This window comes from Phytophthora cinnamomi, assembly GCF_018691715.1.
Source record: "Phytophthora cinnamomi strain GKB4 chromosome Unknown Contig27, whole genome shotgun sequence".
Lineage (NCBI taxonomy): Eukaryota > Oomycota > Peronosporomycetes > Peronosporales > Peronosporaceae > Phytophthora > Phytophthora cinnamomi.
The window spans coordinates 471687-484979 of NW_027150960.1; the positions used below are offsets into that span (position 1 = coordinate 471687).

Consider the following 13293-nt stretch of genomic DNA (forward strand, 5'->3'; position numbering starts at 1 on the left):
CGCCAACAGGACAGGCAACGATTCCAGAGGCGTGTCCGTCAAGTGCTAGCCTGATTCCCGGCTGGAACGACGAAGGTTGCCGTCCTGATGTGCGAGCTGCATCGCTGGTAACTACAACAAGCTTAAGAACATTGTTTTAAAGTACGTCGAGATGTGGAAATCAAGCGGCGACACCTACGTCGCTGGCTCCTGCCGTTTTAGATCTAGGAGCCTGTGAGTGAGTCAGGAATATCTTGCTAGGCGTTGGTGAAAGACGAAGTACATGCATTGTGTGCTGTCGAGGTCATTCATAGATTTTCCGCCGTTCCCGCATATTGTCCGGTGAGCGACCAGTAGACTCCGCCCACCGCATAACCAGTAACTATTCATCTCGGAGCGAGAAAGACTCTGCCGTCGATCGTCACGCATACAGTGCCGCTATAGGGTCTCGATGCGTGCAGCCGCAGGCTACTCAGTAGCGGAGACCATGGCACCAAGGCGACAGCTTTCGGCTGCGTAGTAATCATGAGATGTAGCCATCCTCGAATGGATCCCTATTTGCCTGTCATACTCGATAATATACCTCATGAACCCGTCTTCTTGTCTCTTCCACTAGGTCTCTCCACCTCTATCACTTAATTCCCCTTCAAACCCACCCGAAAGTTTCTACCAACGGACCCAATCCGCCGCCGCATCTCATTTCTGCATCGGCGCGCAGCAGGATCGCCCAACGATGGAGGCGGCGGCGTCGCCCGCGCGCCGCTCCAGCGCCGCCCACGACGACGCCAAGAGGCGGCCGAAAGCCAAGGCCAGAGCCAAGAAGCGCGAGTCCGAGGACACGCAGCGGCGGACGCCCAAGAGCGCGCAACAGGCGCGAGAAGACTCGAGCGCCAGCCTCGTGGGCTCCTCGTCCTCGTCCTCGTCCCCGTCCTCGTCCTCCGAGCGCGACTCGAGCTCCGGCAGCAAGAGCAGCGACGCCAGCGGCCCGCGACGCCGCGGCAACAAGAGGAACCCCAAGGCAAACCCCAGCAAGAAGACGGAGGCCCGGCGCTATGACGCCGAGCCGCCCAGTGCTCCTGAGCCCGGCAAGTTCAGGTACCTGAAGCCCGACGAGATCCAGAGCGGACAGCTGCCCGACTACGACTTCGCCGTCATTGTGAACCGCCAAGTGCAGCTGCCGGGCTGCATCAGGAGGGCAATTAACTGTCTTTGCTGCTGCGGAGCGTCGGCGGAGGCGCCCTCGGCTACAGGGACGCCCACAAGGGGCTGCATGGACAGCATCGCCGATGCGTCACATGAGAGATCGGGCTTTAGGAGGCTCTGCATGGCCAGCTCGCCCGTGCTGAGTGAGAGCGAGGACGAACACCGCAGGATCGTCAACAAGCTCTGCAGCCAAGGGCTGCTGGTGGACATCATTGATGGAGGAGACTCCAAGGGCGAGATGCACTCCGGGTACCTGATTCTGCTGGTTCGAGCGCCGGACCCGGTGGTCATGTCGCTCGTCGAGCAGTTCCGCACGCACATGTGGATGGAGCACGGCGCCGTGGTGGACATGGAGCTGGATGTGGCCCAGCGGCGGGATGACCCCACTACTCCCGCTGAGAGGATCGAGATTGTGGACTTTATTATCGAGCAGCGAGCAAGGCTATCCAAGCGCGACCTGTGGATTCATGACTTGTTCCCAATGCACAACCAGAGCGTGACGAACACGTTGATTCACAGATGGGTCACGTCCTGGAGGCTGCATGAGTTGGACGACAAGAAGGTGCTGCGCTCGCTGCGTTATAATTTTGGCGAGAAGGTGGCGTACTACTTCGCGTTCCTCAAGTATTACAATACGTGGCTCATTCCGCTTGCGGCCATCGGGATATTGCTGGAGCTACTGCGTGGAGTGATCTCCATGACGACGTACATGCGTCTGCTACCGTTTTGGGGTCTAGGCGTGTCGGTGGTATGGGGATTCACGTTCCTCAAGTCGTGGGAGCGGGAAAATGCTTGCATGCAGTATGACTGGACGGGCAAGCTGCACGCGAAGCAGATTGAGTACCGCAATAAACAGTTTCATGGGAAGTCTCGTGTGAACGCTATGACAGGCGAGGTTGAAGTGGTGTATCCCGCGTGGCGACGACTGCCCAAATACTTCTGCGTCTTCCTCTTCATGTTGGGGCAGATGCTGATCATGCTCGTGCTCGTGGCGAGCTGGGTTACTATCTATGAAATTCTGAAGGCCACGTACAAGGAAAGCTACATCTTCTCGACGCAGTGGCTACTTATTTTACTGGAGGGTTGCGTTTTTGGCTTTTTCGTCGACGTCGTCCAGTGGAACATGGTGGTCACCAAAATGGGTGCGCTGTTCACGCATTGGGAAAACTATCGTACAGAGGAGAAGTACGAGAAGGCGTTGATCCGCAAGCTGTTCTTGCTCGACTTCCTCAATTACTACACATGGTTCTTCTCGCTGGCTTTCATCTTTGTGATCCCTGGACTCGGAAATTACTTGACGAACACGTTCAACCACATGTTTTTCGGCGATGCTATGAACTGCTGCTTCGGTCCGTACGTGGATCAAGATGGGTCGTGCTCAATTTGCCCCGTCGGTGACAAGGACGCAACTTGCATCGAATGTGTTGGCTTCTTCACTTTCGATCGCCGCCACGTAGATTTGAGCGCCATGTTTGTAACTCCGATCGTGATCACACAGTTGTTGAACATTTTGCTGAGGCTGGTGGCGCCCATTCTAGTGCGCAAGCGTCGCGAGAATGCACAGGCGCGTGCTGATGCGCGAGCTCAGAAGCGCGTGCGTGAGGCAGGCTCGATGAAGATTCTGGGCTCGCTGGATTACGAAAACCAGAAGGACTCCCAGTTCGGCAACAAGTCGAGTTCTAGGTACCTCGAATACAGTCCAACTGAGATCGAGGTGCTGAATAAGAAGGCTCGCGAAATTCTTTTCGACAGCGAGCAAGATACTTACGACCCATACGATGACTTCCATGTGCTAACGGTGCAATTCGGCTTCACTGTCATGTTCTCCATGTTATGGCCGTTGATGCCTTTCGCATGCTTCCTGATCAACAGCGTCAAGGGCCGTACGGACGGCTATCGACTTTGCAAGACGCTGAAGCGTCCGATCCCACGGCGGGCTAATGGTATTGGAGCTTGGAAGGGTATCCTCACTACTTATGCCTACATCGCAGTGATCGTCAACGTGCTGTTGATCTGCATCTCGACTGGGGTGTTGGAGTTCTTTGATGAAACGTGTGTGGTTGATATCGAACACCAACTCGAGAAGCAAGGGAAGACTCTGGATGATTTCATTTTCGGCCCAAACTTTGGCTGTCTACACATTGCGTGGCGTCTGCTCTTCATCCTGTTGCTGGAGCACTTCTTCGTGGCTATTGCTTATGTGGGTATGCAGCGCGTCCCTGGTGTGCCGAGCTGGGTCAAGGGCGTTATGAGTGCGCGGGAGAACAAATTCAAAGAGTTGCTGAGAAAACACGAGCTGGAGCTGTTCCCTCCTAACGCTGGCGGTGGGAGCAGCAAAAGTGGCAAAATGGCAGGATCAGACGCCGGGAGTGAGCAGAGCACGCTGTCATCGGAGTCGTTCCGTATCGACATCAAGCGGCTCGTAGGTTTCGGAGGCAACACAACAAGCATGTCGAGCCGAAGCACCCGCGCTTCTTCTCAGCCGCCCGCACCAGCGTCCACGACAGCCGTGCCTCCTCGCTCCATCCTGATCGACCCGATGACGCCGCTCTCCCGAGCCCCAAGCGACTTGGAATTCCCAACCAGCACTGGTGTTCGTACCAAGGCCCGCGAGAAGCTGGCCAGGCAGTGGTCGGAGGGCTCCGACCATTAACCCTCTAGCTGCGAAGCAGCATTTGTAGCTAGGAGCGAGGGCTGCTCAAACGGATTAAGATATGTATTGACCAGGGTCTCCTCCCTTCGTTGTGTACGTGAATGAATGGGCAAATAGACTCGTGCAAGTCCGTGTTCACCGTCTCAAAGTCGGACTGGAGCAATTCAGGTTGCCCATGGACGCGAGCACATGCAATCATCCGAGCGTGGTTGCCAACCACCCTCCACTGGTGTTGACGATAAAACTGAAGTTGCACGTGCGCTTGAGGTTCAAGGCGGTAAAGTCAGCCGCCGTAGGCCACGCCTTACTCCTGCTTCCGACCTCGTCGGCGTAAACGGAATGCTGTGCTTGCAGCCCGAAGCCAGCAATGCAGGCAATGGCGATACATGTAACCAGCAAGCAGTCTACCTATACTGGATGCATGCACCGTCAGCGCTGCGTGCAATCACCCGCAGGTGATACATCCAAGTGCTCCATACCTTCGAGAGACCAACCTGCTCGGCGTTTATAGCGCGGCGCGGGATCAGCTCAACTTCAATCACTGCCCGCGGCTGCTTCGTTCGTTCTCCTGACGTGTCGGCCCACTCCGCTGCGCCGGCGACTGCCGAAAGCTGTTGGCCATGGCGGCCAGAACGCAATTCGCCATGGGCTACAAGCACTCGAGCGACGACGACAAGAGCCACGACGCGGTGCTGGACGCGCTGCGGGCGTGGGGCCAGCAGGAGCTGCTGAGTCTGCTCGCGGACAAGGCCGACAGCGCGCTGTGGCGCCAGGTGCTGCACTTCGACGGCTGGTACAAGGGCGGCGTGGCTGGATACCTGTCCTCGGCCACCAAGCTGTACGCGGAGCTGCGTGGCGAGGCCGCAGATGAGGAGGAGGACGCTGGGGACGTGTGGGCCGATTGGCGCCCGTCCAACCCGGCGGCGTCGGCCGAGCTGGCGGCTGTAGCAGAGCTCGACTCGCCGCTGTTCGCGGAGCTGGAGCAGCGCGGCCTGGCCAACCTGGACAAGTGCTGCTTCGTCGTGGTGGCCGGCGGCCTCGGCGAGCGGCTGGGCTACCAGGGCATCAAGCTGCGGCTGCCGGTGGAGACGCTGACGCACACGAGCTACCTCGAGGCGTACGTGCAGCACCTGCTGGCGATGCAGGCGCTGGCCAACGCTCGGCTGCAGACGCCGATCCAGATCCCGCTGGCCATCATGACGTCGGACTCGACGCACGAGGCCACGCAGAGCTTCCTGGCGGAGCACAAGAACTTCGGTATGGCCGAGGGCCAGCTCGTGCTCATCAAGCAGGAGAAGGTGCCGTGCGTCGACGTGATCGAAGGCTCGGCCGATGGCGGCAAGCAGCCCAAGCTGAAGCTCGTCGTCAAGGACGGCCTGCTGGTGATGAAGCCGCACGGCCACGGCGACGTGCACACCTTGCTTCACACGTCCGGACTGGCGGCCAAGTGGCTGCAGGAGGGCAAGAAGTACGTGCACTTCATCCAGGACACCAACTACCTGATCCTGAACGGCGCCCTGCCGATGCTCGGCGCTTGCGTCAAGCACCACTGGGGCTTCGCATTCACAACGGTTCCGCGCAAGGCCAAGGACGCGTCTGGCGGCATTGTGCGCTTCACGTCGCCGTCGGGTAAGCACTCGACCTTGTTCAACGTGGAATACCACGAGCTCGACCAGTTCCTGCGCACGCGCGCCAAGGCAGAGTTCCCCGATGGCGACGTGAACGACCCCACGACGGGCTTCTCGCCCTTCCCGGGCAACATCAACGGCATCGTCGCTGCGCTGGACTCGTATGTGCCGGTTCTGGAGACGTCGAAGGGCTTTGTGCCCGAGGTGTTCAACCCCAAGTTCCGCCCCAACGCGAACAAGTGCGCCTTTAAGTCACCCGCCCGTCTGGAGTGCATGATGCAGGACTACCCGAAGCTTTTGGTGCAGTACCAGATTGAGCACCACGACGAGAGCGGCAAGGGTGGTGTCGGCCTCGTGCAGTTCCCGTCGTCCGTTGTGTACTCACCTTGCAAGAACGACGCTGCCAGCGCAAGTGAGAAGGCAAAGAACGACATCCCACCTCAGTGCGCCAGCTCCGCGGAGCACGAGGTGTTTGCGATCAACCGTTTGAAGCTGAAGACTCTTGGCGTGTCACTCCCGAAGGAAACCAAGCTGCAGTCGTGGCTGGATATCCCCGTGGACTGCTCGGGCCCACAGATTGTCTTTGGATCGGGCTTCGCGTTGAGCCAGTCGACTTTAGCGAAGAAGTTCAGCAAGCCGTCCGCTATCAACGTTAGCGCTCGCTCCACTTTGATCGTGGAGGGAGCCGATGTCACATTTGACTCGCTGGAACTGGATGGTGCCGTGCGCATTGTGGCTTGCCCCGGCGCCAAGGTGGAGGTGAAGTCGTTGTCGGTCAAGAACGCTGGCGTCGAGTATGAGTCCGTATCGACCGACAGTGACCCTGTCGACGCCATGCGTGGCTACCGTCTCAAGCAGCTTGAAGTGGAGGAATTCCGCTTCGACACCCCAGGCAACTACGTGATCAACCAGTAGGTGGCTTGTGTGTATAAGGCTCCATCCTACTGCAAAGATCCAGCACCTCCAACAAGTGTAGAGGACACTACGTTTTCATTTCAATGTCAATACGATCATCGTTGCTGGCTGTAAAGCTGCTTTGCCAACTTTCCTACGTCTAAGACTGCACGATTTGTTAAAGGATGTGACTGCCCCAGGAAGCCCCCAAGCACTCCAGCCGAAGCTGACGCGCCCTCACCAGGTACCGACACCCGACGAGGAGAGGGAATTCCTCTCGCAGCACAGTACGCTATTTGCACTGCGTATATCACCAGCCGGATGGAAGAAACCAGCTAGTGGAAAGTAAAAAAGTGCGGAGCTACATGAATTTGTTGACAAGGAATGTATCTGGGACTCCCCCTCCATTCGATGCACGAGAAGGCAACAGAGCCGTCTCCGGTCCCGCAATAGGCTACGGAGACAGCCTGCTGAGAACGCGGCGAGAGAGGCCGAAGCCTCGTCCACCTTTCTCCCCCGTGCACCAAGTCCCGAAGGAGCTCGGACGAGGAAGCCCCAGACGTCCATGTGGGCCTCATATTTAACTGCGTAACCACGGTCGACGCCTCCCCGCTCCATCCAGAGGGCGGAGCTAAAGGAGGCAGGGCTGGTAGCTGGTAAAGAGAGGCGCCACGAACACAGAATCCGGATTGATACAATTCGCCTATCGATATGACTCGAACTGGTTCAATTCGCAACTGATGGCTGGTGGGCAAGTCTCCGCTACCTTTTTACGGATCGGTCCTAATTTTTACGTAAGAACGGTTGGAGGTGTAAAAAGTCAATTTATGGACATTAGAAACAGTGTCCATCTCTATCTACGGGACAAGGACAAGTGTCCTTCTTTATTCGCCGTATTCCATGATGGCGAGCTCCTTGGAGTCCGGCACGGCCATGATGCCTCGTCCGGTGCCGATCTCCTCGTCGTCGCTGTCCAGATGCGCCTTGGCGGCGGCGGGCAGCGCCTTGACTGCGTCGTCTCCCGCGTCCTTCTCCGGCAGAGCGGGCGCCACGCCCACCAGGGAGCTGCTGCTCTTGTTCGTGCGCAGATACTTCTCCCACGCGTACTGCTCGCGCTTGTACAGCTCCAGCGTCGCACGAGCATCCTCGACCTGCAATACAGCAATAGCAGCAAGAACGTCAGAGCTTCTAACGCGAACATCGACGTTGTCCTGGAGAGACGTACGGAGTCGTGCTGTCCTGTTTGAATCTGCCTGCCCAGCACTTCCTCCGTCAAGTGCTTCAGCGCCTTCGGGTACAGTTTCTGCAGAAAGAGAGAGAGAGAATACAACATCAGCACCGACTACTCATTGCATGTACCGCCCTCCACTATCATCCACGTACCGTGCCGTTCATCTTGCGACGCATGTACGGCCGGTAGTACGCCGTGTCCCGGATGAGGTGCTTGGGCGGCGTGAACATCAGCGCGTGGAAGTCGTTCTTGAGCGCGTGTCCCACGATGACCTTGTCCTGCAGCAGCTTGCCCACCTCCTTGAGGCACTGCGCGAAGGGGATGGCGTGGCGCAGCGAGCTGGACTTGATGCCGCTCACGTGCGTGCGGAAGTCCGTGACCTTCTCCACGGGGCGCACGTGCTTGTCGTACAGCACCTCTCCCTCGTAGTCCACGATGCTGCAGCGCGCCAGCACGCTGGTCTTGCCCGAGAGGCCCACGCCCACCATCTCGCAATCCATGCCCACGATGCGCGCGTTGTCCACCCACTCGGCGGTGCGCTGCTGCTTGCGTCTGGTCTGCTTCTCCTGCTTGGCGCGCTGCTTCTGCGCCTGCACGTCCAGGTCGCGCTTCCTCTCGGGCGCCTTGCCGCCCTTGTGGCGCTGGTCCTTCTGCTGGATCCTGCTCTTGAGCGCCAGCCAGTTGGAGTTGGCCAGCGCCGTGGGCTGGGCCTTCGCAGCCGTCTGCTGCGTCTTCGGGGGCGCCGATCCGTCTGCTTTCTTCGCGGCTGCAGCCTTGTGCTTCTTCTTGCCGTGGTGCAGCTTCCCGTTCGCCTGGGCGCCGCCCGCCGCCGTCGGCGCAGAGCCCTCCGCGCGCTTCCTCTTGCCGGCCATGGTCAGTCAGTTGCCAATAGATCAACTTTTGACTGGCGCCCGACAAGTATCCCACGGTGTTTCATAACCCTGTCATAGAGCATGCATCAATCTGCCTATCATTCCGCATAAATGTAGCCTTATGCCGAATGATGGGAACGTCACCTCGTAGCTCGGAGTCAACACGCGCAAATCCACATCTGCCGACCAGCAGGCGGCGCGCTGTCCCGCTCCCGTTCGTGGCTCCCAGATCGCGAGACGCCCCGCAGCCGGCAGCGTCCAGTAGCCGACACGCGTGCGCAGCCCGCAGCTTCTCGATGGAGCGCTCCGCAGGCGCCAAGTGGAAGAAAATCTACGACGAGGACGGCGCGCCGCCCGTCGACGAAGAGGAGGAAGAGGACGAGGCGCCCATGGCCAAGCAGAAGCTGCAGGGCGACGAGCAGCCGCTCGTGACCCACGAGGACGAGGCCGCAGACTACGCCGGCCCGCAGCCGCTGCTGCTGCAGAAGCCGCAGTTCGCCTGGGCCACCGCCGGCCTCGGCGCGCTGTTCCTGCTCGTGGTGGTGCTGGTGGTGCGTGGCGGCACGCTGCACGCGCCCCGAACGGCCCAGGACACCGCCACGGCGGCGGCGTGGGTGGAGACGCTGCCTGGAGACGTGGAGCGCCACATTGACAGGGCTGTGGACCCGTGTGAAGACTTCTACGCCTTCAGCTGCGGCGCCTGGCAGCAGCAGGCGCAGATCCCGGACGACAAGCCCAGTGTGTTCCTGTCCTTCTCCACGGTGCACGACGAGAACGAGAAGGTGCTGAAGGAGCTCATGCAGCAGGGCTGGCCTCTTGTGGGCGAGCTGTACGGCTCGTGCATGAACTTCAGTAACACGAGCAGCACGACGGCCGACGAGGCGTCGCTGAAGGTGCTGGCGCCGGTGCTGCAGCAGATTGCGGCGAGTAAGGACAAGCACGAGCTGTTTCAAGTGGCGGGCGAGCTGTCCAAGGCAGGGCCGGACTTCTTGACCGGCTTGAGTATCAGTGCAGACGCGAGAGAAGCCACGACGTACGCGCTGTACGCTTCTCAGAGCGGACTGTCGCTCCCGGACCCGCAGTATTACCTGGATAAGAAGAAGTTCGACGCGATCAGTGACGCGTTCCATGCGTACGTGGTGGAGCTGTTCCTGCTGGCTGGATGGGAGTCCGGGGCTGCTGCATCACGGGCTTCTGCAGTCATTGGATTTGAGCAGACGCTGGCTCCACTTTTTGTGCCGAAGGAGAAGCTGCAGGATCCTGTGGCCACCTATAACCGCATGAACGTGGCTCAAGTCGCCGACGAGTTTCCTCTGACGTTCGCGAAGTTTGTCAATGGTACAGGACTGTTGACCGGCCTTAAGGCTCACAGCACCGATGTGATTGTGGAGACCCCCGCGTATTTCGAGCAAGTTGAAAAGCTTCTAGCGGGGAATACTGTGACGCTGGACACGCTGAAAGCAGTTCTCACGTACCAGTACATCAGCACCTATGCAGGTGTGCTCAGCGAGCCTTTCGTGCAAGCCAGCTTCTCGTTTTATGCCCGGACGCTCCGCGGTCAAAAGACGCGCGCGCCTCGATGGAAGGTTTGCCTGCAGCGTGTGACTGACAACTTCCCTGACCTAGTGGGCAAATACTTCGCGCTGCTGCGTTTCGACCAGGCAAGTGAACAACTCGCCAGTCAGCTCGTAACGCAGGTTCAAGCGTCACTGCAGAAGAACCTAGGACGTGTGGATTGGTTGGATGGGCCTACTCGCAAGGCTGCACTGGAAAAGTTGGGGAACATGACCAACCTGATCGGGCATTCGACCCGCTCCGAGCATTTCCCGTACGAACTTCGCAGCGACGCGCCACTCGCCGATAACATGCGGATTGTGAAGCAACACGCTTTTAATCGCGCAGTGGCTCGAATCGGAGGCCCTGTTGACCGCAACAAATGGGCTATGACGAGTGCTGCTGTGAACGCATACTATCAACCCACAGCTAATCAGATCGTCTTTCCTGCTGGAATATTGCAGCCTCCATTCTTTGCTCGAGGACGTCATCCAGCTCGTAACTTTGGTGCCATTGGCTCTGTCATTGGCCACGAGCTGACTCATGGCTTTGACGCCTCCGGAAGGTACTATGCTGGCGATGGCAATCTTCAAGATTGGTGGAGTAACGAAACGGCAGAGGAGTTCTCGAAGAGGACTGATTGCCTGGTGAACCAATACGAAACCTTTACAGTGACCAGTGGTGCAGACACTGGCAAGGTGCTGGGCCACGTCAACGGGAACTACACTTTGAGTGAGAATATCGCGGACAACGGTGGTGTTAAGCTCTCCTTCGCAGCGTATCAAGAGTATATTAGCAAATTGAGCGAAGCTGATGCGAAAGAGGTGATGAGTCAGGCGGAGCGGAACTTACCTGCCAATGACGCTGAGAAGCTCTTCTTCATCTCATTCGCACAAGCATTTTGTGCGAAATCAAGCGATGCTAGCGCGACACAGCGCTTAGCTACGGACCCGCACTCGCCCGAGCGTTGGCGCATTAACGGCGTTGCAAGTAACTCGCGTGACTTCTCTCGAGTGTTCTCATGCCCCGCAGGTTCGCCCATGAACCCGAAGACTAAGTGTCAGCTCTGGTAGTTTTTCTTGATGTCCTAGTCGAAAGTATTCCCACTAAAGCACCCTTGTATTCCCGATCAATAAACCCTGTTGTAAACCTACACGGGAACTGAGCTGAGTTGTTCGTCGAGCAGCTTGACCTTGACTTCAGAGTCATCGTCGTCAACGGGTTCTCCACCAAGCCCCAAGAAGCGCTCGGCAACATTACTGACGATGCCTCGGTCGTACGAGCGCAGCTCTCCTCCACGCTGGAAGCGGTAACGATCCGCGTTGAGCAGCTCGTTGGTCGTGCGGTTTCGGGCCGTAAGGTAGATGTGGAAGCCCGCAAGTTGTCCAACCGGTAGGAAAATGAAGAGCAGGTAGATCATGCCAATGACAGCGTAGGTGCGCATGTCGTGGTGCCAACGCCAGAGAAGGTAGAGCACATACTCCATTCCGGCCAAATCCGCGGCTAGGAAAATCACGAACAGCAAGAAGGCCGCGTAATTGTCACGACCGACGCAGTTGTCTACAAACGGACAGCTGGAAGTATAACGGACAGGTTAGATCATTAGTACGAGATATCATGGCAAGATCACTTTGGACGTACTGATGGTCGAAAACAGGAACACACGTCTTGCAAATGCGACAGTGCTTGGAACGCGGAGGCCTCTGGATATGGCAGGTATGACATAGCGGCCGTTCCAAGCACTCACGCTGAGCTCTAGCGCTAGCGCTTTCCCCAACCTTGTCTTCATCACCATCATCGTCGTCGCCATTGATGAGAGCGTCAGTAACCTTATCGTACGCAATACCATACTTCTTGTTGTCTTCTGGTACACTTCCGGGCTTCGTCGTGACCGTCCGATAGAAAAAGTACCAGGTCACCGCGTTCCAGGCAAGATGCGGCACCATGACGTTGCGTCTATCCGGCATAATCGGGAAGACAACGAAAAGGTAGATCAACGAAATGATCACAGCATTCAGCACCGTGAAGTGGTACGGTGCTCTACTTCCAGGGTTGCACCACCACGTAAACGCAGCGACATTCCACGCCGCCATACGCAGCTCCCGCTGCTTCAGATACCGCACCACGTCATGAAAGCGCTTCAGCTGCGCCAGGTCTTTCGGGGTTCGATTCTTGGAATCCAGCGCCTTAACGTCCGCGTCCAGCGTCTCCACCAGAAACTGCACCGTGTTCAGCTCTCCTCTCATGGCCGCAAGGTGCAGCGGTGTTTGGCCGAATTTATCCGGCGCGTCAGAGCTCACCTGGAGGTACTGGAACACTGCCACGATCTCCGTCGCGCCCTTATACGCCGCCCAATGCACCGCCGTGTCTCCGTCCGCATCCACGAGCGAGACGTCAGCTCCGTTCCTCACACAAAACAGCACCAGCAACGGATGGCCATTTTGTGCAGCCACCAGCAACGGGGAGCGGTGCTTCTTGGCGTCGCACGTGTTGATATCGACGCCGAGCTTCAGCACGAGCGTCCTCAACGCGCTCAAGTTGCCCGCAGCGCAGGCCCAATGAATGGGGTGCAGCTGCGCCCTCCCGTCCTCACTGGGGGAGTCAATAGGCGCCCCAATGGAGTGCAAGTAGTGCAGGAACTCCCCGTTGGCCTTCTGCGCCGCCCAGTGGGCGATGGTGTGGCCCTGCGCATCTCGTCGCTGCGTCGCCAATTCGTCGCCGTATTGCGCCACCAGCTGCACGAATTGCGCTAAATCGTTGCGTCTGGCGCAGGCGAACATCTCCTCCAATGGGGTCAAGGGCGGTTGCTCCTCGGGCGGCGGAGGGGCGTGGTGATGCTCGCAGTTGTGGTGGCCGTGACTGTGGCCGTGGTTGTGCGCGTGTTGCGGAGCGACTACTGCGTTGTTGGGGGCGGCAGGGGCTGCGCTAGATAGAGCGGACGGAGGAGAAGCATCTTGGGCTGGTGTGGAGGCGGCAGCGTCCGCGGGGGACGCAGGCAGCAGCGGAGACACGTCCACGACGACTTCGACGTCGCTCATGGTGAGAGAATGGCTGAATGAACCCATGAAGGTGGAATTTTGCTCATTTGGTTTGTGTGGGGAACACAAATGTAGCCATGTTGAAGGCACTTCAACTTCAGGCTCTTCCGTTCTGTTCTGTTCTACTTACCACTCTTCCACTCAATGAACGGGTAGTCCGTGTAACCCACCTTCAGCACCATGTCCGGCTGCAATCGGTGAGGAGTTTGTTATTGAAAGGCAATTGAGTAATGACCAAGAC

At 58.2% G+C, this 13293-nt stretch overlaps 5 protein-coding genes across 5 annotated transcripts; 3 read left to right on the top strand and 2 right to left on the bottom strand.

The window, feature by feature from the left end:
- Nucleotides 1-712: 712 nt before the first annotated feature.
- On the top strand, nt 713-3835 carry IUM83_03949 (Protein required for meiotic chromosome segregation; the record flags this gene model as incomplete). Its single annotated transcript, XM_067927984.1, has 1 exon — nt 713-3835. One exon carries the CDS (start codon nt 713-715, stop codon nt 3833-3835), a length of 3123 nt encoding a protein of 1040 aa, XP_067793925.1.
- A 620-nt stretch (nt 3836-4455) lies between these two features.
- Nucleotides 4456-6378, top strand: IUM83_03950 (UDP-sugar pyrophospharylase; the record flags this gene model as incomplete). The annotated part of the gene is made up of 1 exon (XM_067927985.1): nt 4456-6378. The coding sequence occupies one exon, from the start codon at nt 4456-4458 to the stop codon at nt 6376-6378; it is 1923 nt and encodes a 640-aa protein (XP_067793772.1).
- Nucleotides 6379-7241: 863 nt separating this feature from the next.
- Nucleotides 7242-8460, bottom strand: IUM83_03951 (RNA exonuclease 4; the record flags this gene model as incomplete). The annotated part of the gene is made up of 3 exons (XM_067927986.1): nt 7242-7508; nt 7583-7660; nt 7741-8460. 3 exons carry the CDS (start codon nt 8458-8460, stop codon nt 7242-7244), a joined length of 1065 nt encoding a protein of 354 aa, XP_067793729.1.
- A 296-nt stretch (nt 8461-8756) lies between these two features.
- On the top strand, nt 8757-11087 carry IUM83_03952 (Endothelin-converting enzyme, metalloprotease family M13; the record flags this gene model as incomplete). The annotated part of the gene is made up of 1 exon (XM_067927987.1): nt 8757-11087. The coding sequence occupies one exon, from the start codon at nt 8757-8759 to the stop codon at nt 11085-11087; it is 2331 nt and encodes a 776-aa protein (XP_067793976.1).
- A 77-nt stretch (nt 11088-11164) lies between these two features.
- Nucleotides 11165-13052, bottom strand: IUM83_03953 (putative palmitoyltransferase; the record flags this gene model as incomplete). Its single annotated transcript, XM_067927988.1, has 3 exons — nt 11165-11588; nt 11656-11717; nt 11793-13052. 3 exons carry the CDS (start codon nt 13050-13052, stop codon nt 11165-11167), a joined length of 1746 nt encoding a protein of 581 aa, XP_067793983.1.
- Between the last annotated feature and the right edge of the window lie 241 nt (nt 13053-13293).